We start from the raw sequence: 24,964 nt of genomic DNA on the forward strand, positions 1-24,964 counted from the left end.
GCACCTGGGAACTTGAATGTCCAAGTTTCCAGGTGACTGATATTGCCTGTCCAAGGACCACACTTGAAGAACTGTTGGTGATACTGGCATATTGGCAATACTGTTGGTGATACTGGCAATATTGACATACATCCTCAGGTCTGTCTCCCTCACCCACCTCCCTCACGACTCTTAGGAAACAAAGATCACAGGACACCCTGCACCTAAGAAAGTCCCTAATGGGGAAGGATGGCCACCTAGCTCCCCATAATCCGTGGTGATCTAAGCACTAAGGTGTTGCCATAAATGAGCTGTGGAGGGCCTCACCTTCCCCATTAGTAATGCGACTAAGACACATTCAGGCAAGCTTCTTCCTGCACTAGAGTGTTCAAGGGTCCTGAAAGAGAAAGGAAAGTCTTGCTTCACCTGCATGTTTGTCAAGGGCCAACCTCCTTCTCTCCATTTTATCTGGACATGGTAAGAAATGGGTAGGATGCCTCATAACAATAACAGAATTTTCCCAATTACTCCTCTCATCCCTTATGACATTTCTGTCACTCATTTTGCTTATTCATAAACCATAATTACTGAATACATTATGGGTACTATAATTATGAACCAACTACTCTCTGGTAGATCAATTAAGAATAATAAAAATAAAATATTTATTTTGTCTTCATTTACTTCTCTAATGCTCTAATGACTCTTTTCTTTATTATTATTATTATTATTATTATTATTATTATTATTTATTCTTTGGCTTCTTTTATTTATGTAGCTCTGGATTTCTGCCCTATATAGTTTTCCTTCCCTCCAAAGAACTTTCAACATTTCTTTCAAGGCAGGCCACCTGGTGACAAACTCTTTCCATTCTTATTTGTCCACAAATGTCTAGTCTTTATTTTCCTTTTTCCTTTTGAAGGATAATTTTGCTCGATACAGAATTCTAGGTTTGTGGTGTTTTTCTGCACTCAGCTTCCAGATCACTTGTCCACTCACAACCAAACCTCCAAGTGCCCATCTGTTTTCAGCTTTCCCCATACTTGCTACCTCGCTGTGCTCTTCTTCCTTGGGTTTAAGGTTTGAGCAAAATATTCATTCTGATGATGAAGGCATTTGATCAACTTTTTAACATCTCATCTCACCACCTTCTACCTGGGGCCCTCTCCTCGCTTTGGTATCCAAGCATGATAGGACCTTGTCTGTAGTCATCTTCCCCAGGGTGCTGACAGATACTATCCTAGCCATTGTCATCCAGGCTATCCCAGAAGCCACCTGCTGCCCTAGTCCCAACCCTGATCTGAATCACAGAGGCGAATCCTGGCAACCCAAGTCCTACCCTATAGACCGGTAGCAGGATCTCTGGCACTCATACCAACACCTTGCAAATCTCCACAAACTGCCCAGAGGAGTGAAGTTTCTACAGCCAGACATGCTCCATCCCATCCCCATTCTTGCTTTCAGATGACCTGCACAGGGCAGAAGACTACTTGCTCTTCCTCATCAAACCATACTTTCTCCTCTCTCTCTAATGCTACTCCCACTGGACCTCCTGCATGAAATCTGGAAGCAAATCAGGGAATGTGGGCTATAATTTCGAGCTTCAGTCCCCACAGGGCAGAAATGGACAGTGACCACAGCTGAGATTCCAAAAGGAAAAGATTTTCCAGACGTTGCATAACTAATTTTTAGTAGAACTGAGAACAAGCCCAGGTCTCTGAGACTTGAACATGCACTTTCCCTCACAGCAAGTTGGCCCCTGAGGGTGTCATCTGAGTGATCTAACCACAGGTGCCCACATGGGTGATGCTGGGGCTGGGGAGAATCTCACTGTTCCATAGGCTATAATGAATGAGCTCTCCAAGCCCCCCAGCCAGGGGATAGGAAACCCCTTAAATCCCACTCTCAAGGAGCCTGCTGCCTCATCCCAGGCTCTTGGGCCTCTTCTCACCTCCAAAGTACAAGGTCCCAAAGCTCTTCCCACTGCCCAACCACCTGCTGCCCCTTCTTCCTGGCCAACAGAGGCTGCTCAGCAAACAGGGGTATCCCCCAGTGTTCATGCTACTTGCTGCTGGGGAGAGGCTTCAAACTCCAGGTGAAAAGTAGATTCTTCAAAATCAAAAGCAGAGCTGGGAGACGATCCATATAGAAAAATGTTTGTTTCCCCAAGGGTATTTCACAGAACACCTGCAGTTTTCCTTAAAGCCAGAGTGCTACAGATAAACGTGCTGGAATCTCCTGAAGTCTGGTTTGGAAGAGACGTGGTTCCCACTGACAGAGTAAAGGCTCTGTGAAGTCCTTGTAGAAAGGGATCTGCTTCTCAAATTTATTAGATTGTGGCACTCTGTCAACACTCCCAGGATGACCCCCTGTGGAATTAAGGCTCAGCAAAGCTCAATCTAGGCCCAGAATTAATTTTTAAGACATTTTAAATAGGTAACAGCCTGAGAGAACATCTAACCCAGGGGTCAACAAACTATGGCCAAGTCTGACCATCACCTACATTGCCTATTAGCTAAGAATTTCTTTTTTCTTTTCTTTCTTCCTTTCTTTCTTTTTTCTTTTTCTTTTTCTTTTCTTTTTTTTTTTTTTTTTTTTTTTTTTTTTTTTTGACATTTTTAAAGAGCTGGGCGGTGGGGAGAGGAAACGAAAGGCGTATGCACCAGGAACATATGTGGCCCTGCAAAGCCTAAAATATTTACTGAATTTTCCTTTACAGAAAATCCTTGCCAACCCCTGACTGGCTGCCCCACCTCTCACATAAGATGTGGTCCAAAAAAACCCTTCACAGAGAAGAGGAAGGAGCTGGACCACAAAGATGCAGGGAAAGGAAACCAGGCCTCAGCTTGGGGTAGACTTCAGCTAAGGACAGTGAAAACGCGTCCTCTGACCATTTCCTCCAGAGCCTGCAACCCCTAGAAAAGGATAGGTTGGGGGAAATGAGCTATGCCTGGACCTAGGACCAAAGGAGGGAGGGAAGGATCAGCCACAGGCCTGGTGCCACCACCCCCCCACCCCGGATCAAATCTGCTGGAGGCACAGCGTCCCACCAGCATCTGGGAGGAGGGTGCGACTGGCGGGCTAGGTCTGCAGGGCCGGGCCAGTTGGGAGGGCTGCCTGCTGGCGGTGGGCGGGACTTGCTCCGGGAGGTTCTGAGATCCCGGGACCGTCCCAGGCCCGCCGCCCGCTGATCCCGAGTTCTCTGTAACCTGACCCAGGCCCAGTGAAGGACACCGCGGCGGGGCAGAGGGGCATGCACAGTATACAAAGGGATTCAAGGGGATTTGATTACAGAGTTGCACCAGCCACTTCCTGGAATCCAATGGGAGTGAGTTCTGAGAACTGGAAGCAGGGGGGCCGGGGTGGGGGTTAGCTAAGCGGGCAAGGAAAAAAAAAAAAGGCCAACAGCTGGCTTGTGAGCGTGAGCACTGGGAAGGGACGCTGCGCCTGGTACGGCCAGGCGGGCTGGCAGCTCATGTTCTTTCCCTAGCCTGGAACGGGACGGATTCCGGGGCCCCGAAGGCATCCCAGGCCTCCCATGGGGAACCTCTCGTTCTCAGACCTCCTCCTCACCCCCCACCACCCCGCAGTGCCTGGCCCATCCCAGCCTCCTTTGCCTCCAGGAGGTAGAGATGCACCCCCACCCCCAATGCCTTTCTCTCTTCTTCCTTCCAAGTGTCCCCACCACTTTGCTTCTGTTCTCTGCTAGCTTTTCTTTCCTCCTCCTCCCTCTCTTCAGCCCTGGTCCTTGTGCTCTTCTGCTCCCTCCTTGGAACTTCTCTTCCTCCACCTGACCCCCCTCACTGTGGTTCCACACTTCATAGCTAAGCAGTAAAGGACAAAACTTCCAGTGGGAGTTGGAACACAATAACGGCGGTGTGGGGGTGGGGATGGGGGGGCTCACTTCTCCACAGTGGTGCTGCAGACTCCCTGGTGAGCTCTCTTTCCAGCCAGACAGGAAATCACGAAGCGCTGGAGAAGGTAATTACAGAGTAAGGCTGGTTCTCAAAGCCTGCTTCCTCCCAAGGCAGCACGGCTGCTGGGTCCTGTCATGACTCATGGGCAGCCGAACAACCCCATTTCTCCAAGCCACCCCACCACCACCACCATACACACTTCATTTGCCTTTTTCCTTCTTTCGCTGTCACTCACCAAGACCAAGGGAGGGTGTTGGGACCACTCCGGGTGCCTGGACCTTTGTGGTAGCTGTGTGCATCCAGGTGAAAGCACAGAGTGATAAGGCAAGGTAGCTTCACCCTCTAACCACGAGCTTCTTGAGAGGAGGACCTGTGCCTTTTGAAAAAAAAAAAAAAAAAAAAAGGTTTCTACCTTTTTTTGAAAACCTTTTTGAAAAAAAGGTTTCTACCTTTCTACCACAGTGTGGTAGAAAGCCACTGTGACCACACTCCCAAACCAATGCATTGCACTTGGGACCATCCTGGAAAATCTGTTTCATGTGGAAATTAAGTACACTGCCCCCAAACAGGCCTGGGAAGGATCTGGAGTCATTTGGACAAGGTATGTCCAATGGCTCCGTTGTTTAGCTAAGGAGATGAAGACAACATGCAGTGGAAATCTGAAGGGACCTATTCCCCAGACCATACATCACCAACCTCCTCCTGTCTGACATTCTTTTGTCAATTGCAGATTTACCTAAAAAAACAAACCAAGTCTGATGTCCCTTCTAGGGAGGAGCCAGCAGACAGGGTGCCATCCAGATCCATCTAAAGCTAGGACAGGGAAGACTGGTCCCTTCCTTCAGCAAGCACATCTTTTGGTTTCAGCCCAGCTTACTCCCAGGACCTACTGGGTGGTAGGTACTGTGCCTGAGTCATGTATGATTTTTGAGGATGACATTATGGCATGATGCTAATACACAGAAGCAAAGTACAAACTCCAGCAAGTTCCTTGGCCTCGTGTATGAGGCTTCCCTGAAGTAGAGTCCATGTACCTGGATTTGCCTTGACCATTCTTGTCACTGGTTCTCCAGCCTGGAAAGCATTGTCCCCCACCTCTATGTTTACCTCTGCAAGAGATGATCTGATCCTCCCTGACTTGACTGATGTTTCCCCAACCTCCCAGGACACTAGCTGCCCAAATCACACATCTGAGGCCCCTGAGCCTCTGTGTGCAATAAGCTGGATTTTTCGAGGTCCACATAGTGAAAACCACCAGGGCTCTGCGCAGGTCCCTTGAGATCCCCTTCACTGGTTCATCGCGTGCTTTCCAACTCTGGTGTGCTTCTTTCTTCCCCAGTGCTTTGTACTGGCCTCCATTCTCCTTAGGAGGACCACCTTTGGCCTGCTGGAGCCACTCTACCTGCACACAAGTAGATAGACTTACATGACTGGAATTTTATGGGTTCATGGAATGACCTCTGTCTTCCCTGTTATAGGACGTCTATCAGTCAGGATCTAGGCTTGGCAGACAGAAAACACATGTATTATCTTCACAGAGAGAATTTAAAGAATAATTAACCTAGTACTAAGAACAGAAAAGGCCAAGGGGAATATTTAAGTAGCAAAGAGGTAGCAATTATTAGAAGCAGCTAAGTCTCTCAGTAGGAGGGAACAAAAGGGAGTACTAGAATGAAGAAAACTAGAAGGTCTGGAAGGAGACACCCCCAGGGCTAAAATTTATCCCTCTCAGAGGGACTGCTGCTCTGCTGGAGGAAGGGTCTGGTGGCTCTGGGACCTGGAGCCCTGAGAAGGGAGTGTCGGCCAACAGATGATGGCATTTCTGGGGGGGAACAATGGGCCTATTTCTGCAAGTATTGGAAAAACTGGAAACTGGAACATCAGCTGCTTCTGGAAGGATGGTTCTTGTGGAGCAGCACTGCTATGGGATCCCCACAGGAGCAGCAAGCATATAGAGCAACAGAAAGCAAACAGGGAGGAGTGCTGGCCACACCCAAGCCCGAACTGCAGGCTGCCTTGGAGAGAGGATTCAGTATATCCCCCTATAGACATTAGAATCACTTTATCTGCAGTGTGTATGAGTTCCAGGGGCAACTGGAAATTAACAGAGGCAGAGCCAGAACTGAAGAAGAAAGCTATTGTTCGTTTCAACATGGTCATATTCTGATGTTGTGCTCAAGAAGGGAACTGTTTCTCTTTCATGTATGGGTCAGTTTATTCTGGGAGACAATAAAGACCCCCTACTTAAGAAGCTTAACTAACCAGGTCCTTGAATATGGAAACTATGGAACATCCCAAATAAGGCGGAGTCTACTGCGTAGGTAGTGGAATCTCACTTTCTCCTCCCACCCACTAGTACCCAGAGGGATCAAGTGGTCAGAGAGCGGCAAGACCAGCCCCGAAACTGGAGTCATTCCTCCATTCAGCAAGTATTTATTGAGCACCTACTGTCTCAGCAGGTCTAAGGTCCTTGGAAAATATCTATTAATCAGACATTTTCAGAAGTGGTAGGCATGGAATATAAGCCATATGGTGGTAGTGATGTTTTCTCTTCATCTTTTCCTTCTGAGATGCTCTCCTTTTAATACTTCAGGATGGATTCATTTTTCACTTATTTTATCTGCAGACCTCATCAAGAATCAAAACACTTACAGCAGGGGATTAGAGTGAAAGGGGGAAGTCTGGGGAGGCAGCAGCTTACAGATGAGATAGAAACTACATTTCCCTCCATGGATATTGGCCACCATAGTTCTGGAAACTCTAGGACTGACCAGTTTCAAATATTCTATCCCTATGACTGGTACATCCTAGGTACTTGGGTCTTGATGGTTTGTATATACATATGTCCATAGCCACCCTTGGCTTAGGAACCATCTTGGTGCTGGGACTGGGCAGCACAACAGCTCCCCCTGGTGTTCTGGAGGAACGGCCTTGACACTGGGGGAGGGGGGACTATAAGGGTTGAAATCAGCTGTTTACCAAGTTCTTTCATGAAGGCAACCACTTTTCCATGTTGTGAACCTTAAAAGATCTAGTGTGAAGTCTCAGAGAAAATGGGGAAGTCAGAGCTTTCTCTGGGCTTAAGAATCCTTAGATTCTGTTCTCCTCGTTTCCAGTGACACCCAAGCCCATTCTTGCTGGTAACAGATGTGAATATGCACTGCACCTGTAAGATAAGAAAGGCAAGGAGGTCAAACATGAAGACAGAGGTGCTGGAAAAAAACATAGATATGGCTGCAGTTCATTGTTCACCTGAGTTCTGATGGAGAACTGTGGCCCCTGATCACTTATCCAAGGGCTGAACTGAAATCCAATTTATCCAGATCTTTGTTTTCCCTCTTTCCTTGAACCCTATTTTTTCTTCTTTCTTTGATTACCAGTCCACTCATAGGAAACAGAAGACACAAAAGAAAATCAAGTCCTTCCCAATCCTGATGATTAATAACCTGAGACTTATCCTTGTCAGACTTTCCTCAAAAAGCTTGGTAATATATATTGAAATTCCAAGAATCCTAACATGTATCTGGTTTCTCCTTTTCTATGTAGTCATGGAAATTTGAACACAGAATATCTGGAAATTGACTTATGATATGGATCAACGGAAAATAAGATGGCACCTTTGAAAACTCAAATATTCCCAGACTTGGGCTCTTTGCTAAGAATCTGTTCTGTGTATTTAATGTGTGCCCATGGGTGGACATGTGCTCTTTTCAGCCTGTATAATAAAATAAATAAATAAATAAATAAATAAATAAAAATTAAAAAGAAAAAAAGCATTTTCAGAATAGAGAAGTCAGGGAATGCAGAATAAGTATAATAAGTATACATATCCATGTCTTCTCTATTTAAGTAGAATAACCCCCTAACATATCCTACCATATCTTAAATAAGCAGTCATCTTCACTGTACTGAAAGTTCTCTAACCAATAAAATTTTACATTCTTTTGGTTACCAACTCCTGGTCATTGCCAAAGTTCACCCTAAATGCTCTCTGACACTGCTGATGGGAGGGTGGGCCAATAAAACCTCTCAGAAAAATGATTTGGGGAAAAAAATGTATTAAGAATCTTGAGGACGTCATCCTCTTTGACTCTGTAACTTCACTTCTGTAGCTGTGTCTTAAGAAAATACAAAAAATACAATACTGAAAAACCATGTGCATTTTTCTTAAATTTATTTTTTATTTCTTTTCAGCATAACAGGATTCATTATTTTTTCACCACACCCAGTGCTCCATGCAATCCGTGCCCTCTCTAATACCCACCACCTGGTACCCCGACCTCCCACCCCCCTTGCCACTTCAAATCCCTCAGATTGTACGCATTTTTGCACAAAAGCAAATAATTAGAAATGTGCTAAAAATAAGATGTTGGTTAATTTAAGTTTATGTAAATCCAAATAACAGAATATTATGCCAATCCTGTATTGCAGAATGTAATGCAGGAATGATATATATGTATATATAAAATGCAGAGGTAGATAAATATAAATAGATAGATACACACAATGTTACATGTTAAAATGATGCATTCTCTGGCTCATTTTTGGCTAAAGACCTAAAGATCAGAGAACAGAATGAGAGAGAGCAAGTAATCCCACATACCAAAGACGGTAGGCAGCCCAGGAAGGGAGCAGTTAACATTTCCCAAAGGAAGCCTTCAGCTAGTAGGGGGTGAAAATCAGTGGATGGATGCCCCAGGCTCCCAGCATTGGGAGGGACAATTCTAAGGTAAATTTCACGTAGTTTCTCACTCAGTTGCCCAGGACAGTCACCAGTTCTGTAACACACTCGATACTCCCCGTTCCCAGGCCCACACACCCTCTTCCCCCTTTTCTGCTTTCCAGAATGTATTTTATAATACAAAACCTGTACTCAGGTCCTTACCTCAGGCTCTACTGGAGGCCGAGAAAAGTTTAGTCACTCCCAAAATGCAATACTTTCTTGAGCACAGGTTTTTAGATCTTTAAAACTCAGGAAGGAATCTATCTTCAAAGAGCTTTGGCTTCGTCCCCCAGCCAAAGCAAGGAAACAAAAGGAAAATGTGGCTCTCCAACTCAAGCAAGGGAGAGGAAATGCTCAGAGGATACACATGAACTAATAATTCAATGAACTATCCTGTCACAACATCATCAGTGCTGTCATTATTACTGTCAAACGCTAAAGATGCTGAAGTCAGAGGCCCTGCTGGGCAGACATTCAGGAACTGGAAAAGATTCCTGAAGGCAGGTCCTGTTTCAGGCAGTTCCTCTGCCTAACACAATTAGCTGTATGCTCCAGCTGTTTGGAAGGGCCCTGTGTTTTAGAGACCACAGTGTTGTACCCACCAAAATGTAGTCCTAAGTTTCAAAAATGGGAAGACTCGGTCTTGTTCTGAGTCTCTCATTCCCAGTATGGAATCTGAGCCCCACCTAGACAGACAGCTGGCTCTCTTCTCCTTTTTCCTCATGGATTTCAAACTGTGCTTTAGAATAAGTAGGGGTTCTGAGGCCAGGAAGGAAGTGGCCCTAATAACATGTGGTTCCTCAGGTCTGAAAAGGAAGCCAAAGGGGAGCAAGAGGTCCTGGTTCAATCCCTGATTCTTATCCTTGACTCCCAGGCCTACAACACCAAACTGAGCCCCTAGACTATTTGAGAAAGGTGGGCAAGAGAGAAGTGGAACCAACAGGGTCAGTAGTGGTAGATTCCCAAGGTTTAGGATAGAAGTTACAAAGTCAATGTCTTCAGAGTTCAGGCCAGTAATAACATAAGTGAAACAAGCAGAGATTTTCAGAGACAAGGGTGAAGAGTGCATGCCCCATCTAAAAGGAACTTTGGAGCACTAGTCAATTGGGATGCTGTTGCTAGACTAATTTTTAAGAACAACAAAGAAGTCAAAACTCCAGGTTGTAAATGAAAGTCGCTGACTTCATTGGTAGCAACCAGTTCAATTTGCTCACCCCATGTTGGCCTGCATGGTCCAAACACATCTGTGGACTATCATTGGCTTCTAAACCATAAGGTAGACATACATCAGGGGAGTGAGATAATATACTGTAGTTGGAGAATGTATTAAAACAGACATCAGGTAGCATAGTAACAGACAACTTTAAAAGTTTGAAAAAGCAGAAAGAATGGAGAAAGACATTAGGAACTGAGTTACAGACAGGCAAAAGGGACTGCACTCAAACTCATAAACTTGCAAACTTTGATTTGGGGACCATTTCAACATCTACCCTTATGAGGTATAAGTATAATGGTGACTTTATGTAGCATTATGACCCCATTGCATCACACAATATCCTGACCCAGGGAATAGCCAGTTATCTTTCTTCTTCCTATCACTGGCTTACCTGCCTGAGGAACATCTGGTTTAGGACTAGTAGGTTCTGTGCTCTAGCCCCAGTCCCCTACTCCTACCCTCAACCCTCAAAATTTTCTCTTTTACAAGAAGCCTGAGACTACCAACAAGACAAGTAGAAAAATGGCGCATTGCATGAAGACATCCAGAAAGAGATGACAGAAAGGATAGAATAGGACAGAAAGGATGAATAGAAAGGATAAATGATAACAAAGAGTTTAGAAAAGGAATAAAGTTTAACACTTAAGCAAGACCCAAAGAAAGAAGTTCCTGGCCCAGGCAGAGCCTGGATGAGACCCTGGGGGGCTTTAGTCCAGGGGACTGTGAGAGTAGAGAGAATACTCCATTACCTCCACCTTTCAGTGATTTTTCAAGGTAGTCATTCAGTATGTTTATTCAGTGTGTTTCAGCTGTAAAATTGAGATCATTGTTAACAAGATAAGTGAAATAATAGCACAAACTCCAGATAAGATCTTGTTGGAACATGGCCATATGGGCACTCATTTACTGTGGCTTGCTTTTGCCTACAAAAACTACAATGTGTACTATCTGGCCCTTTACTTTCAAGGTTCCCCCCTCAAGTAACTCTATCACCTGACATAACTCATGAAAGTGGTTGTGAGGTGTAACTAGGGTCATGAATTTTTTACTTCATACAGGACTTAATCATCAATATATATTTAATACCTTAGACACTAAGATTCAAAGGTCTTGCCCTTAATTTCAATCTTGGGGCACCTGGTAGGCAGGTCTCCTTGTGCTGCTACTTTGACTCTAGACTATAAGCTCTTCAATAATATATGTTTGTGAACAACGTTACATTCTATGTATATCTGGCAAAAATGGTGAGTGTGGTATAGATAACTGGCACCAGGATGAATCAGGAAATGCTACTGGCCTCCTTTGTTTTTGCCTTCTCTCCAAGACTACACCAGTGTAGTCTTACACAAGATCTTACACTAGATCTTACAAGATCTAGTAGAGCATTATGACAGGGTACCACCCTAAGACAGAGCAATGACATATTACTACAGGGCACCACAACAAAATAGACTTAGTTATAACGTTATAACTAACCTGTTACTGTGGGGTACCATTGTAAGGTATATTTCTATTTAGTGCTGTAACTAATATGTTACCGCATGTTCTATCTAATGATACCACATATTATATCTAGTGCTATAACATTATTGCAGGAGCCTCTTTTCCTGGGCCCAGGGACAATCTCTCCCCACCCCATGCTAAGACCAAATGTGCCCACAAAGAGCAAACTGACCATCAGAGAAACCCATGTTCCATCAGGAACAAAAAGCTCATCAATATCTAGACAATACGACAAAACCCAGGAACCTACCTAAGTCCGCTGAACAATAATTCCTGCATCTTTCAAATTGCGAAGAAGATAGCAGAAATGGGTTGAGGCCTCAAGTTTATAGATCAGTTTTGGTCTGGCTGGCACATGATTTTTAAAGATTGTGCAACTTAAGGGTGATGTGTGGGGAGTCAGAGCTGATGTGGCAGGGAGCCTGCTTCCCCACCCCCTCTCTGCCTGCCTCTCTGCCTACCTGTGATATCTCTCTCTCTCAAATAAATAAAACTTTTCAAATAAATAAATAAATAAATAATTCCAAATACACATAGGCCATTCTAGGCCCTTCTTCATATTTACAATTCCGGGGCTCCATGTTGATGTGACCTGAACTTTTTTCTAGAAAAATGGGCATCTTCATTACTAATTACCAACAAATGAAGCTAGAAGTATAAACTAATGATCTGGCTATGGAGCCAGATGGATTTTCTGGTTGTTGTACCCCAGCCCAGCCAGCTCAAAAACGTCTACCAGTCTATCAAACCAAGTTAAGTTCTTTTTATATCCAGAAAGCATCTCAACCTATCAAGCCAAAACCCAACCATACATTTCATTAATCAGCCTCTTAAATAAGAACTGTATTTTCCTCGGACTCACTTGATTATCCCTTTACCTATATACCCCACTTCTCCTGTTAACATGAAAAAAAGGCAAGGGTACACTAGGTTGCCACAGGTTACCTTTCAGCTGAGCAAAAACACACAAAACACATTCTTCAGTGAAAGGAGAGAGATTTTACTTAGACACCCTGGGGCGGAGATGTAAAATCAACGATGATCATGGTGGTCTTGGGCCTGCACCAGGAGAGGTTTTTCTTTTTCCTGGCCATGGGAGAAAACACGACATGGAAAAACAAGATGTCAAGCAGTGTCTTCAACCAGGGCATTGCCTTATGCTGCTGACTAAGGAAACAAGAATGAAAAAAACCTTAAGATTTATATTCAGGAAACCCATGTGTTTGTTTTGTTTTGTTTTTAAATATAGGGAGCTTGTAAGCTCAGTTTCTCAGATTTCATGAGACATAAGACCAGGGAGTTTGAGCAGCTCACCTTTAAAAAGGTGGGTCCAGGGGTTATGTCAACCTCTCTACTGAATAGGAAGATTCAAGCATAAAGGAGGCAAGTAATGAATGCAGAAAGTCTGTTTTTGGCAGGACTGTTGGAAAGTAGGGTAGAGCTGGGGTTTTGCAGGGAGCAGGGAGGCCAGGAAAGAATTGAAGATAGTCTCCAGAAGGCAAATGGAGAACTTTGCTTTGCCAAAAGCATGACATTTTGGAATGCCTGCAAGCTAGGATGACAATTCCTCAGGTTTGAGAGTCCCCTTTTGTAATCAGAAAATGTCATCAATACCTTGTCTTCTTGTTCTTTTTCTGGCATAACTTCTTTGATTTTTTACTCTGTAGTGAATCCTTCACATGGCATACTGAACACTTACATCTGTGGTACTTCACCATCTTCTTACATTTCCAATTTCTGGCCAACAGCAGAGATCTTCTTGCCAAGGCAGCCTCTGTCTGCTGCCCCTTTCCCCCACCCCAGGTCCATTTGTCCAAAGCAGCACCCCCATCACTCCCTTTATATACAGAGACAAGTGGCCATGACATGGGAGCTCCTGGTAAAAGGACCTGATGATTGGTGATGCCTTGTCACAATGGCTGAAAGTCAACAAAGAGCTTGGTTCGGTGGTTGGCAAGTAGTGAGACAATTGGATAAAATCAAGAAAGTACCTATTAGGACTGCTAGAATCAGCTGACTGCCCATCAGTATAGCCCATACGAACAACCCGAAAAGATACGAACAAAGTAAAACTGTTCTGGCCTTTCAGACACAGTATCTTCAAAGCCTTTACTGGCTGGCACATTTAAGTATGCATTCCTGGTCCCATTATCTTATTTCTAGAAAGAACTTTTTTAGCAAGGATTTGAACACCCATAAATATATCTACACAAATCAAGATAATAAATATATCTTCCACTCCCAAAAGTTCCCCTGTAACCCTTTGCAACTCCAATCCACAACAATGTGGAGTTCAAAACTCTAGTCCAACTTATCTTGGTTATGTACTACCCTTGCCCTGTCCCCCAGAACCTCACAGAGATATACCTTCAATCTCAAGAAGTGCAATATCTGGGAAGAGAAGATATGCATACAAAAAATTCTAGAAAGAATCTGGTAAATGATATAAAATGTATCCAAAAGGTGAAGAGTTCATTGAAGAAGTAATTATAGAATTTGGGACCTTATTTTGAGTCTTGAATGACATATAAGTATTTAATAAGTAAAGGTGCTAAAATTTAACAGTTGAAGTAAGACACTGAATTTCCCATCAACACCTGTACATTTCTACATTTCAAATAACTCAACTTAGCTCAAACAGCAGAGGTTCCCTGAGGGTGAGAACAGAAGACATGGCTAGAAAGCAAGGTTGAGGTTGAGAGGGCCAATATGAAAACTTCAAAGGCAGTAAAGAGTTTCCCAAATGTTTTGAACAAGAGTGACATGATTAGTTTTGCTTTAGGAAGTTTATTTGGAAAACAGGTGGCATGAAAATAGAGATTCAAGTAGCTTCAGTAATCATTTAATCCCAAAGTAACAGGGATTGGTCAAGGGCTGCCACCCCAGCACATGAAAACATCGGTATCATGAAGGATGACTCAGCATGGACAAGAAAGGAGAGGGAAGACTGCAGGAGCACACCTGGATGGTTGTTGGGTGGTGCCAGAAGGCAAAAACTGGTAGGGAGACCCCCAAGACATAAGTCTTCTTCTCTTTTCCTTCAAAGTTTGGTTTTCAAGCACACTTCCTGAACAATGGTTCTCCCTCCAAGAGGATTCATCTCATGTGGGGACAAGGGAGGTGATAATTCAAGCACCTCCCACAGTCCCTCTAATTTTCTGCCTCTTTCACATCTAGGAGGCAAGAAGTTCTATAATACTCTTTTTCTTTTAACATAAGACTAAGGTTTTAGTCCCAGGGAATGTAACAAAGACTGGAAAGAGAGAAAGAGAGAGAAGAAAAAGAGGGACATAGAGTTGTATTTAAACAACTATATACACATTTGTGAAGTTGAGTTTAATTTATTCTATGTCCTCTTTCACCAAAAGTTACTAACAATCCCGCTGTTTCCACATCCAAAGAATTCAGATCTTTAAACTAAAAGGATTGATCATGATCATGATATTATATCCTGAGATGGTTTGATAGAACTACTGATTTATTCATCCAAATTTGTATTGAGGATCTGCGGTTGTCTCTGGGCCTGTGTGTTTCTGTGCGCTTTCCTATGCATTCATGGTGGCATGGGTCAGAGTGGGGAATGGAGAGAAAAGAAGTAGTAGAGCCGTGTTTGTGAGATCTGAAATTATGACTAAAACATGCCTGAGAACTCACCAACCTAGGTACATATCAGCATGGATTCCCCCTATCTCACATACATCAAGTGCGTGAATAAGTCTATACTTTGTGAACAAGATATCTTTATTCAAGAACTTTGTGTTGAAAAAAAATAATAGTAATCCACCTCTCAGTTGGCAAGGATTTATTGGCAATTTCTTAAGTGCCTATCTTTGTGCATTAATGTTTTTTTAAAAATTGTAAAATATGTCTTACATGAAAAATCAATCTAGTTTCTCACTCAAGAACATCTCAGTTCCTCCATTTATTAGCTGCAGGGTCTTGGACAAATTATCCAACACCACTGGTCCTAGAACACCGAAATAATAATATCAACCTCACAGAGTTGATGTAAGGATTACATAAATAGGTTAATATCTCCAGATTACTTACCACATTCCTGGCACTGTTCCAAGCACAAACTATTATCTTGGCTCTGTACTCCCAGAGTGTAAGGTGCCTGAAGGAAGATACAAATGTGAAATAATGACCAGTCAGGACTTGGGTGTACATCCCAAACTGCAGACTTATCTATCTCTAAAGGAGGAAATTAAGATCAGGTAGCGGTGAAGGAAATATGGATAAAGTGAGTCTGCAAGAACTTTCTATGTCAGAGAAGAGTGGTTAAATAGAAGGCTTACCTTCTTCTGCTCAAAAACAACCTCTAACTATGCACTCTGAAAAACAATCTAAGGGTTTTGAAGGGGTGGGGAGGTGGGAGGTTGGGGGAGCCTAGTGGTTGGTATTAAGGAGGGCACGTATTACATGGAGCACTGGGTGTGGTGCAAAAACAATGAATTCTGTTATGCTGAAAAGAAATTTAAAAAAAAAAAAAAAAAAAAAAAAAACTTCTACTCTCCACTACCTCACCTCCTGTCTCTCCTCTACCCACTACCCTCTTGACCACACCCCCTACTCTGCCTCTGCAGGACCCTAAATGTCACATGCTCTATAAAGTCAAATAAGGTAGGACTGAAAAATAAGATGAGGTTCCTCCAGTGTCTAACAGCGCCTGGCACTCCAGCGAGTGCTATGGGCACCCCACATCCGGTGCTTTCATGTTACTTTGCAAACTCACTCTTTCCTGAGTTTTATTTTGCTGTCTCCTTCCTCAGCTGCCACCTCTGAAATGCCTAAATATGGATGACAAATCCCATAATTTTGTCCCTAGACCACCTCTTCACCTCCTGTAGGTTCAACTATACAACACCCTATTTTGCCAATGCTCAACTCTACCTCATCAGCCTAGATGCCTATATCTCATTTGTCTACTGAGCACATAGTAGTGGATATTAGGTCTGTCCAGTAGACATCTCCATCTGTGTAAAACCAAAACCAGTATTTTCTGTCCAAATGTAGGTGCTGCTCTAGTATCTGCTGGAGGTTGTGGTGCTTATTCACTCAGGACAGAAGTCTAGGATTCAAACTTTCCCTTCATAGCTTTTTCCCTTCCTCTCCTCAGGCACCTCAGCATTTTATAATCTACCCCTTCTTCTCCATCCCCATCAATGACTTGGGCCAGTGTCCTCTGGGTTTTAATATTCAAGCCTTTTGTCCATATTTCTCTTCTTGGTGAACATTAAGTATACATGACCCCCTAGGTGATTAAACTTCCTGCCTCTATCTGCCATGGCAGCAAATACATGAGACGACACTGTACAAAAGCACTAAAATTAAGTAGATGCAGATTTAATTCCCTCCTCTATCATTTAGTATTTATGTGTCCTTGAGCAATTTCCTGAAGCCTATAAGGAAGTAATTTCCAACTGGGCATTTACTTTCCTCATTAGTAAAATAATAGGATTGCCATTGAGTCCCTATCCTTCTGGCTTTAACTAAAAGAAGATTTTTAAGATCAGAGAAATGAAATAATATATCCAAGTTTAGTAGGTCAAGAGGCTTGGATCCAGAAAAATCAGTCTGACTAAATGTTGAAGGAAATCATCTGAGGTCCTACTGCTCATCCCTTCTCCTGTAGTTTGGTCACTGATCTCATACAGACTTTGTGACATCCCAGAGTGGGGAAGTCCCAGGCCACAGTGGCCTAGTTTCAGATGCTCCCCCTGCCCCATCTCAAGGCTCAGAAAACCATTTTCTGGTAAATAACCAGAAAACCCATGTTGGGATTATAACATCTACCATGACTGAGGGCAGCCACCCAGTCAGCCAACCTACCATGACCAATACAGCAATGTTGCCCATCCCTTAGGACTCAGAGGACTTTCTTCAGGAGCTTAGAAAAATGTACCACCAAGGAGAACATGGGGGAGGAAGAGGAAAGCAACTGGTAAGTTCTTGACTATGTGGTCCTGGGAGAGTATAGGAGGAGTAAAGGGAGCATTTGAGGAATGTGTAAGAGGAGGGGAGGGAGGAGGTGTTGATGAAGGCATTACTGAAGAGGCTTCATTCATTCTCAGGTACCTGGCATCCCCTCATTGAGAAGCAAGCCATTTACAAGTATTCATCAAGCCCCAATTATGAATAAGATCTTAACCAGCTCTCCTGGATTATAAAGATGAATTAGATAGCAATGTCTCGATCTAGATGTTTACATTAGAAGAGAAACAGCCCTGTACTTAGGGGACTTGAGGCTTGGTTTATGCTCTGTTATCATGATCCAGAGCATATCTTCTAACAAGAGGCCAGTATAATCATCTTGCCCTGGGTCCCACAAATAATGTAGCTTATTCCAGGGAGACATAGCTTATGAGGAACAGGCATTGCAGGAAGTTTCAAGTAAGCCAGGCCAAACCATAGCTAAAAGGATAACAAAACCATAAGGAAAAATCTGGACAATGCCAAGGTGGCCTTGTCTGCCCATTTGAAGAACCTTCTGAGAGTCTCTCACCCTAACCAGGAAACTTTATAACTTCTATTTTGTCTTTGCTTTCTTACAGCATGGAAAAACTGTCCAGAACTACTGCAGGACAATGTTCTATAGGGGATACAAATATTCCCAAGTGGTGATTACCAGTACTTACCAGAACTCAAGAGCACCTCTGTGGCATTACCCTCCACATTTCCTCCCAGAACAAAAATGAAACTGCCCATCATTGAGAATTCTTGATCAATAAAATCTGATCACTGCAACACTCAGAGAATCTGCGTCTTTTGGTGGGAGGGGGCATCGGTGGGGGAAGAGGGTCATTATTGAAAGCGAAGGCTTTGGTTTGAAGATTTCACTAGGCAGTCATACCTGCTGTCCCAGCATAGGGTGTGTGAATGGCAAAGTGTCACTAGATCCTTGTTTTTTGGACCACAGAATTGCAGGATTTATGAAAGATTTACTTTGTCCCCCTTCTTTAGTATAAATACAGCTAAACCTACTTTTTAAAATATGAGAATTCTGCTCAAAAGAACAATGCAGAAACCAAATAGGCAACAATTCAGTCAGACAAACTTTCTTTGTCAGTTTTAATTCTTGAGATCCTTGAAAGGCAAAATAAAATTGTTCTACCAACATTTCTTCTCTCTTTCACCCTCATTGCTCACCACTAAGAGTAGGAAGTGGAGCTTCTTCTTAACGGACCAAAGAGATATCATTGGATTATGATGTTCTCCCTTGACCTAACTTTGGTCAGTAGAGTTTTAATAGGCAAATATATTAGAAATAATCCAGAAATACTGAGAATTTCCTCTGGCCAATGTACCCTACCAACATATTGGTCACAATGCCTTACAATGAAAGTATAAAGGCATTGACCCTGGACTGTGGCAACTGTCTGTCACTGTGGTCCTTGGATAGTTTTGATGACAACTCCTCTTCCTTTCACAGGGCAGCTGTCCTCAAACTCAGTGACATGATGGTGGTTGGTGGGTGGGATGATTTCAAGAGGGCAAAGGTTCCTGGCATGTGGCTCCCAGAACATGAAGGGTGAAGGGAAAACCAGAGAGAGAAAGCACAGAAAGGAAGAAAGAGAGGAAAGGTCATAAATCTTAACAATAGTGCCTGATGGCAGATTGGCAAGAAACCTGGCCTGAAGATGGAGAGATCTGGGCTTGAGATCTAAGTTTGCCTATAATTTGTGACTTTGGCCAAGTTACCCTCCATCCCCAGACCTATTTATTATGAAACTGTTTTCTAGCAACCCTACCAACTCAAAGTTCTTTACTCCAGTTTGTGGATGGATAAAACACATTTGTTCCTAAGGATCACATGAAGCCAAATAATGGAATATGTGTGATAGTTTCATACGGTAATACCCCCTTTCTATTTTCAGGCCACAACCCTGTTTTTGCCTTATGGCTTCAGGGAACTATACCCCCAGTGCATTCCAGCAAGGAAGAGCTTCTCCTTCACTATGGTATAGACAGGTCATACGGTCAGTGGGGTCAGGGGAGTAGTTAATGTGGAAACTTTATTTGGAAGCTTCAGAAGCATAACATTTGGATTTACTTTGTGTACTATTACATAATGTGGTCTTATTGTTAATAGTTACAAAAGGAATAGACATATTCAAATAACTTCTTGTAAGTCCAAAAATAACAACAAAAATAAAACTTTGAATTCTCTCCAAGTTAGAATTTCAAATTTGTACAGAAGACCTCCAAAGTCACACCCTATGTTTAAGAACTCACTATGCCCCCCACCCAGTACTCTGTCTTCCTTCAGTATTAGATTCCTTCACCGTGACCCTAGCAGCACATGTAACACAGAGAAGGCAAAAGATGGAGAGTGAAGGCAGTAAAGAGCAGTGGGTAGTCTCTGGCATAGGAATCAGCAATTCCGGGTCGAGCCATGTCTTTTGCACTGCCAGGGTGCAGCCCTTAGACAAGCCTCTTGACCTCCAAAAGGAGGGTGTTGAGGTGACTCCTGAGGAACCTAGCAGGGCCACTAGTCTTGTGATGTATCTCCTGTCTCTTAGCAGCCCAAACTCTCTTTTCCTGGAAAACAGAAAATGTTTATGGAAAAACAGTTTAGGAAAGCAGTCAACAAGGATGGGAAAGGAGCCTGGAGGACAAATGAGGAAAGAATCTCAACAAATTTTCAGGCAGAACCCAGACATCCTCAGAAACAAGATCCTTCCTTTTTTCCCAGACTGGATGGAAAGAGGCAAATGGAGTCAAGGTCCCTCCTTCCTTGGCTTTGGGCTCTGGTTTCTCTTCACTCCCTACTGGAGACGTCAGATGAGTCCTGAGCTCAGAGACTGCTGTCCCTGTTGAGACCCCTCTCTCAGCAGCTTTCTCATCACATAGCCTTCCCCTGAGCCCCCTTCACCTGCCCAAACAGCAGCAGCAACAGCAAGAACAAGAGAAAAGAAGACAGAGCATGCATGTGAACAAGGTAGAAGGTTCCCACTTCTCAGCTGAGGTCAACATCTGGAGAGACTTGGGTTTCAGAAAGGGATTCAGACTGAGTCATCAACATGTATAAGGACTGTCAGCAACTTTTCCATTTTCCTTCTTAATAAACCCCAATTCCTGGCCTGCTGGGGAGATCCAGCCCTGAAGAAGACATCTATTGGACTAACCAGGAAAATTAATAGAGTGAGTTTGAATTGAAGAGGTGAGATGGGACCCCACTAGAGATCTGACTTCCAAAACAGTGACGCCCAAAGCCTCTGCCCCTTCCTAACCTAAGAGAGGGGCCATTGGGAGTGCTGGCTTCCAAACTCTTCCCCACAACACCACTTTGGTCATTCTTCTGGGAGATAAAGACTACTATTCTGTTTATCCACCTGTTTTCAAGCAAGATAACACTCTGCTCCAAGACAGAGAGGGCTGATAGCTGTCCTTCTAAAAAGACAAGGACTTCAGTTCTCTCTCCATGTCCCCTTAGCAATACCAGAAAATACCCATTTCCTTGCATCAAGAGAAATAAAGCTAAGACCCACCATGGAAGCCAAAGCATGGAGGAAATTGGTTTTGGGGGGCATCTCTGTTATTCCTGTGCTGGATTATTTGAGGAAGCTCATGTAAACACTCTGTGCCTCAGTTTCCTCCTCAGAAGGAGGAAAGAAAAAGAACAGAATTAGAGATAAGAAGACAGCCAGCAGACTGGATTCACAAACAGTTTTCAAAAAAAAAAAAAATTGGCTCCAGGTCCACTAAAGGTCAGGAGTGAATTCATTGTGCTCTATCTAAATTGCCTTTGGCTCAAGCAACACTGGGGCAGAAATGGAAAGAGAAGCAGAGACGGGCAGCAGTGCCCAATGCTCAACCCTACTTTGTCCTCAGTCCAGGAGGCCTGAGCCAGAAGCCAACCCAAACACCCATAGCCCTAGCCCCAACTGGCCTGCAAGTGCCTTCCCCCACACTGGGCTCTCTGCTGCTGGACTTTCTCAGCATGGGTGTCTGAAACCGCATTCCTTAACCCTAGGTGAAAAGGAACTCTTCTTGTTTGTTCATCAGTTCTCAACTCTGGCTGCCTTATTCCCTGTGACCTCAGCTTCCCCTGGGCAGAGTGGGTCTTTGGGGATGGAATGGACTCGGGGCAGTGGGGAGAGAAATGTTATCCAGGCAGGACCATCCAGAAAATGTCTTTCCAACTAATGAGGCTAGTTCCTCTGCAAATGCTTTAGTCAACAGGCACAGGAGCAAGGGGGCCTATGATGGAGACAGTGTCTTTTTGACCCTTCCCTGTCTAGAAATACTCCTATGTGGTACCTAGAGTCATTCTGTGTCTTACTGTCTATCTTCATAATACCCAAGAAGTGAGAATGAACAAATGCGTATTGACCACCTACCGTGGACTGTCAGTACCCATGGAAAATGCAGTAGAAATAAAAAATACAACCCCTAACTACAAGGTACCTACCACAAAAGTCAGATAATGTCAGAGATCACCTAACCCAACAAGTTTATTTACAAAATAAAGAGATTGAAGTCCAAAGAAGTGATACTTAGGGCACAGTCAGGACAAGAACCAAGACACAATGCCTCCTCTTGAGATCAGACTCATGCATACTACACAGCAATATGGGCATAGAACAGGGTGTCACACACTTAGGTTTGGTTGACTTTGAGAACACTATTAAGGACCATGAACACTGGACAAATTACAAAGAACAATGAGAATTTGAAAAGTCAAGGAAGCCTTCCCTGGAGAGGTGGGACAAAATGGGGAGAATTTAGATAGTCAGAAAAATTGAAGGATTTGTTATTTATTCAACCTTATTGGGCCCTTATTGGGCTCCTGCTCTGTGGAAGGATTGTTCAAGGTCTCAAGAACACAAAGCAGCAAACATAAGTTTTAAACTTCTGCTTTCATGGATCTTGCTTATAGGAGAAACAAGACTGGAGTGTACAAGAAAGTCCCAAGATACAAAAAGACAAACCCACAGCATATTTCTAGAGGTCCTCCCTGTTTGAGGGCATCAAAGTCTCCAACAGAACCCACTGGGAAAGAGGATAATGGAAAATGTCCATTATGGTGGCTTTTCAAGGAATCTGGGTTTCAAAACATGGCTTGTCCTTTTACCTATAGACATCAGAAATGCCGAGTGGAACTTGAACCAGTTCTCTTCTCTAGAAAAGTCAACCAACTTTTGCTAAAATGTGATGCATGAAAGGTGCTTGGTTCTTGAATGAGGATGATGGCAGGGGAGAGAGAAAGAGGGACAGAAAGAGGAAGTAATGACCCAGATCCACTGAAATGTTTTTCAAAGGACTGAATATAAGGTATGAAGGAGGAAGAAGAAAATCTTGGCTATTGAATCCATTGCTGGGGAAGTTGGAGAGGGTGGGGTATCTCCAGCTCACACTTCTACTTGGAGCTCCACACCCATGAACCCAGCAATCATACAATATCTCTATTTGGAAATCTCAAAGGCAGCTCAAACCTGAAATGTTTTAAACCAAAATGCATCATGATCCCTGTCCCCATGCCTAGACTTTATCCTAGGGAGTAGCACCAGCATCCAGATAACTGTATTACACAAAAAAGCCATGCCTTCTGCACCTTCTACTGTCACCAACCAAAGCCAGTCCATCAGTCACCAAGTCTGTATCTCCTATCCACATCTCTACATCTTGATCAACACCATTTCTGGCCCAGGCCTGAGCCTTTATCAAATACTTCTCTTTCCTGAACCACTACTATCAGTGCTAAAATCTCCCTCTATTTACTCTACATCCCCATCAATCTACCTTCCACATAATCTTGTCACATTACTCTCATAAACATTTTTCCATGGTTTCCCAACGCACGTGAGCCTAGTCTGGTCTCTGCTTCTCTCTCCAACCTCATTCTGTACCATGTCAAGATGTAATTATCCTGAACCCTGTTGGGAAGTGATTATTTACTGATATGTGCAGATTTCTGATGGCTTTCTCCTGATGAGGCTGAAAGCCACCAGGAAAACAGGTCCATGTCTGGTTTTATCCATAACTATTTTTCTAACACCTAAGTGCATTGCGTATATTAGGTGATCAGTAAATATTTGATGACCGAATTTTTTTAAATGGTAAAGCCAACAGTTCTCAACAGAGGGTGATTGTACCCCTCCCCCAAGTCAATGTTCGGAAACATTTTTGGTTGTCACAGCTACTGGCATCTACTGGTAGAAGTCAGGGATGCTTTCAAACATCCTCTGATGCACAGGACAGCCCCAGAAAATTACTCACCCCATAGTGTCATAGTTAGAGGAAAGAGAAGGAATATTTTTATTTTGCTCATACTGGATTGGGTTTCATAGAGTCACATCCTTATAGAAATACATCTGTGATCTCCCAGTGCTGTAAGAGATTGAAACACACACACATACCCACACTCAACGAAGACATTAAATTTCCTAGAGGCAGGAGATACCTATTCTTATGGTATCTTGTACTCCCCAGATGCCTAGCACAGAACTGAAATTGAATTGCTCAATAACACCTGTCTGGAAATCCTCATTTAACATAAAAAGGTAGCCTTGAGTTGCATTAGAGGGGCCACCTTATTTCTCATATATGACCCAAGTGTAACAAGGGTCACTGACATCACAGTGGAGCCCCACCCATCTGCTAAGCCACACCCCTTCACAGTCACAATGGCTAAGGCCTTAAATACCCAGACTCCTGGCCTCCGGGCCCTGCAAAGCCCCTCATTTTGGCAGAAATTACAATGTCGACCAGCCGCAAATTAAAAAGCCATGGCATGAGGAGGGGCAAGAACCGAGCTCCTCACAAGGGAGTGAAGAGAGGTGGCAGCAAGAGAAAATACCGGAAAGGAAGCTTGAAGAGTAGGAAACGGGGCGATGATGGTGAGTAGGGACAAGCAGGCAACATAGGGGACTCACCCCAGGGGCCCTCCCTCTTGGAGTTGGCTTCTCTTGGACCCAGAATCTCAGCCTGAGAATTTCATTTCCAGTTCAGTTCTCACTGGGGCAGGAAGAGAATGGGGATGTTCTAACCTGTGTCCCTCTTGCAACCATGTCCTTCCCCTACAGCCAATCGCAATTACCGCTCCCACTTGTGATGCCACCCATGGGCTCTGTCCTGGTGGACTTCATACAGCACCAGGCAGCAATGAGAGGATGACAGCCAGAGAAGAGCCTATCGTGTGGGTAAAATGCCAATTGTGACGAAATGAGGAATGTATATGTTGGCTGTTTCTCCTCAACATCTCAATAAAATTTTGAGAACCGAACGTCTCCTTTTCATCTTTTGGCTGGAAAATGGGCTTGGGCAGACTTGGGAAAGAATCCTGTTAAATGGCTTCATACCTGTCAATTCTTTAACACAATCTTGGAAAATGAGTAATTTGTGTGGCCAGCACAGGCTGGCCACCATCACCACATCTTGGTCTCCATGTGCAATCTCCCTCTTCTCCCTCACTATGGAAAGGGACCAGAGAGAAGAGACCTGGAATAAATGCAGTTAGGAGCCATAAAATCTAAGGGTTTAATAGCAAGGGAACCCCGAACCACGGGCTAAACTAAAGCTAAAAGACGAATCCCAGGGATGGTTACAGAAGTCTCCATGCTAATTTATCTGATTATGTATGAGCAGGACTAGAAGACCATTAGGGAGACTCTTACCTTGTGT

At 43.6% G+C, this 24,964-nt stretch overlaps 1 protein-coding gene and 1 long non-coding RNA gene across 2 annotated transcripts; both read left to right on the forward strand.

The window, feature by feature from the left end:
* The first annotated feature begins 17,021 nt into the window (after positions 1 to 17,021).
* LOC131828188 (uncharacterized) lies at positions 17,022 to 18,085 on the forward strand. Its single transcript, XR_009352278.1, has 2 exons — positions 17,022 to 17,282; positions 17,893 to 18,085. It is a non-coding gene; the product is annotated as an uncharacterized LOC131828188 (long non-coding RNA).
* Positions 18,086 to 23,994: 5,909 nt separating this feature from the next.
* TNP1 (transition protein 1) lies at positions 23,995 to 24,566 on the forward strand. The gene is made up of 2 exons (XM_059168988.1): positions 23,995 to 24,180; positions 24,367 to 24,566. The coding sequence occupies exons 1-2, from the start codon at positions 24,042 to 24,044 to the stop codon at positions 24,393 to 24,395; spliced, it is 168 nt and encodes a 55-aa protein (XP_059024971.1). The 5' UTR covers positions 23,995 to 24,041; the 3' UTR covers positions 24,396 to 24,566.
* Positions 24,567 to 24,964: the final 398 nt, after the last annotated feature.

Source organism: Mustela lutreola, chromosome 3 (assembly GCF_030435805.1).
Source record: "Mustela lutreola isolate mMusLut2 chromosome 3, mMusLut2.pri, whole genome shotgun sequence".
NCBI classification, from domain to species: domain Eukaryota; kingdom Metazoa; phylum Chordata; class Mammalia; order Carnivora; family Mustelidae; genus Mustela; species Mustela lutreola.

What these genes read in the sequence shown, in the direction of transcription:
- TNP1 (XM_059168988.1), top strand. Translation starts at nt 24,042, where the DNA reads ATGTCGACCAGCCGCAAATTAAAAAGCCATGGCATGAGGAGGGGCAAG. An exon ending in TAGGAAACGGGGCGATGATG is followed by an intron (nt 24,181 to 24,366) that starts GTGAGTAGGGAC and finishes CTTCCCCTACAG; the next exon opens with CCAATCGCAATTACCGCTCC.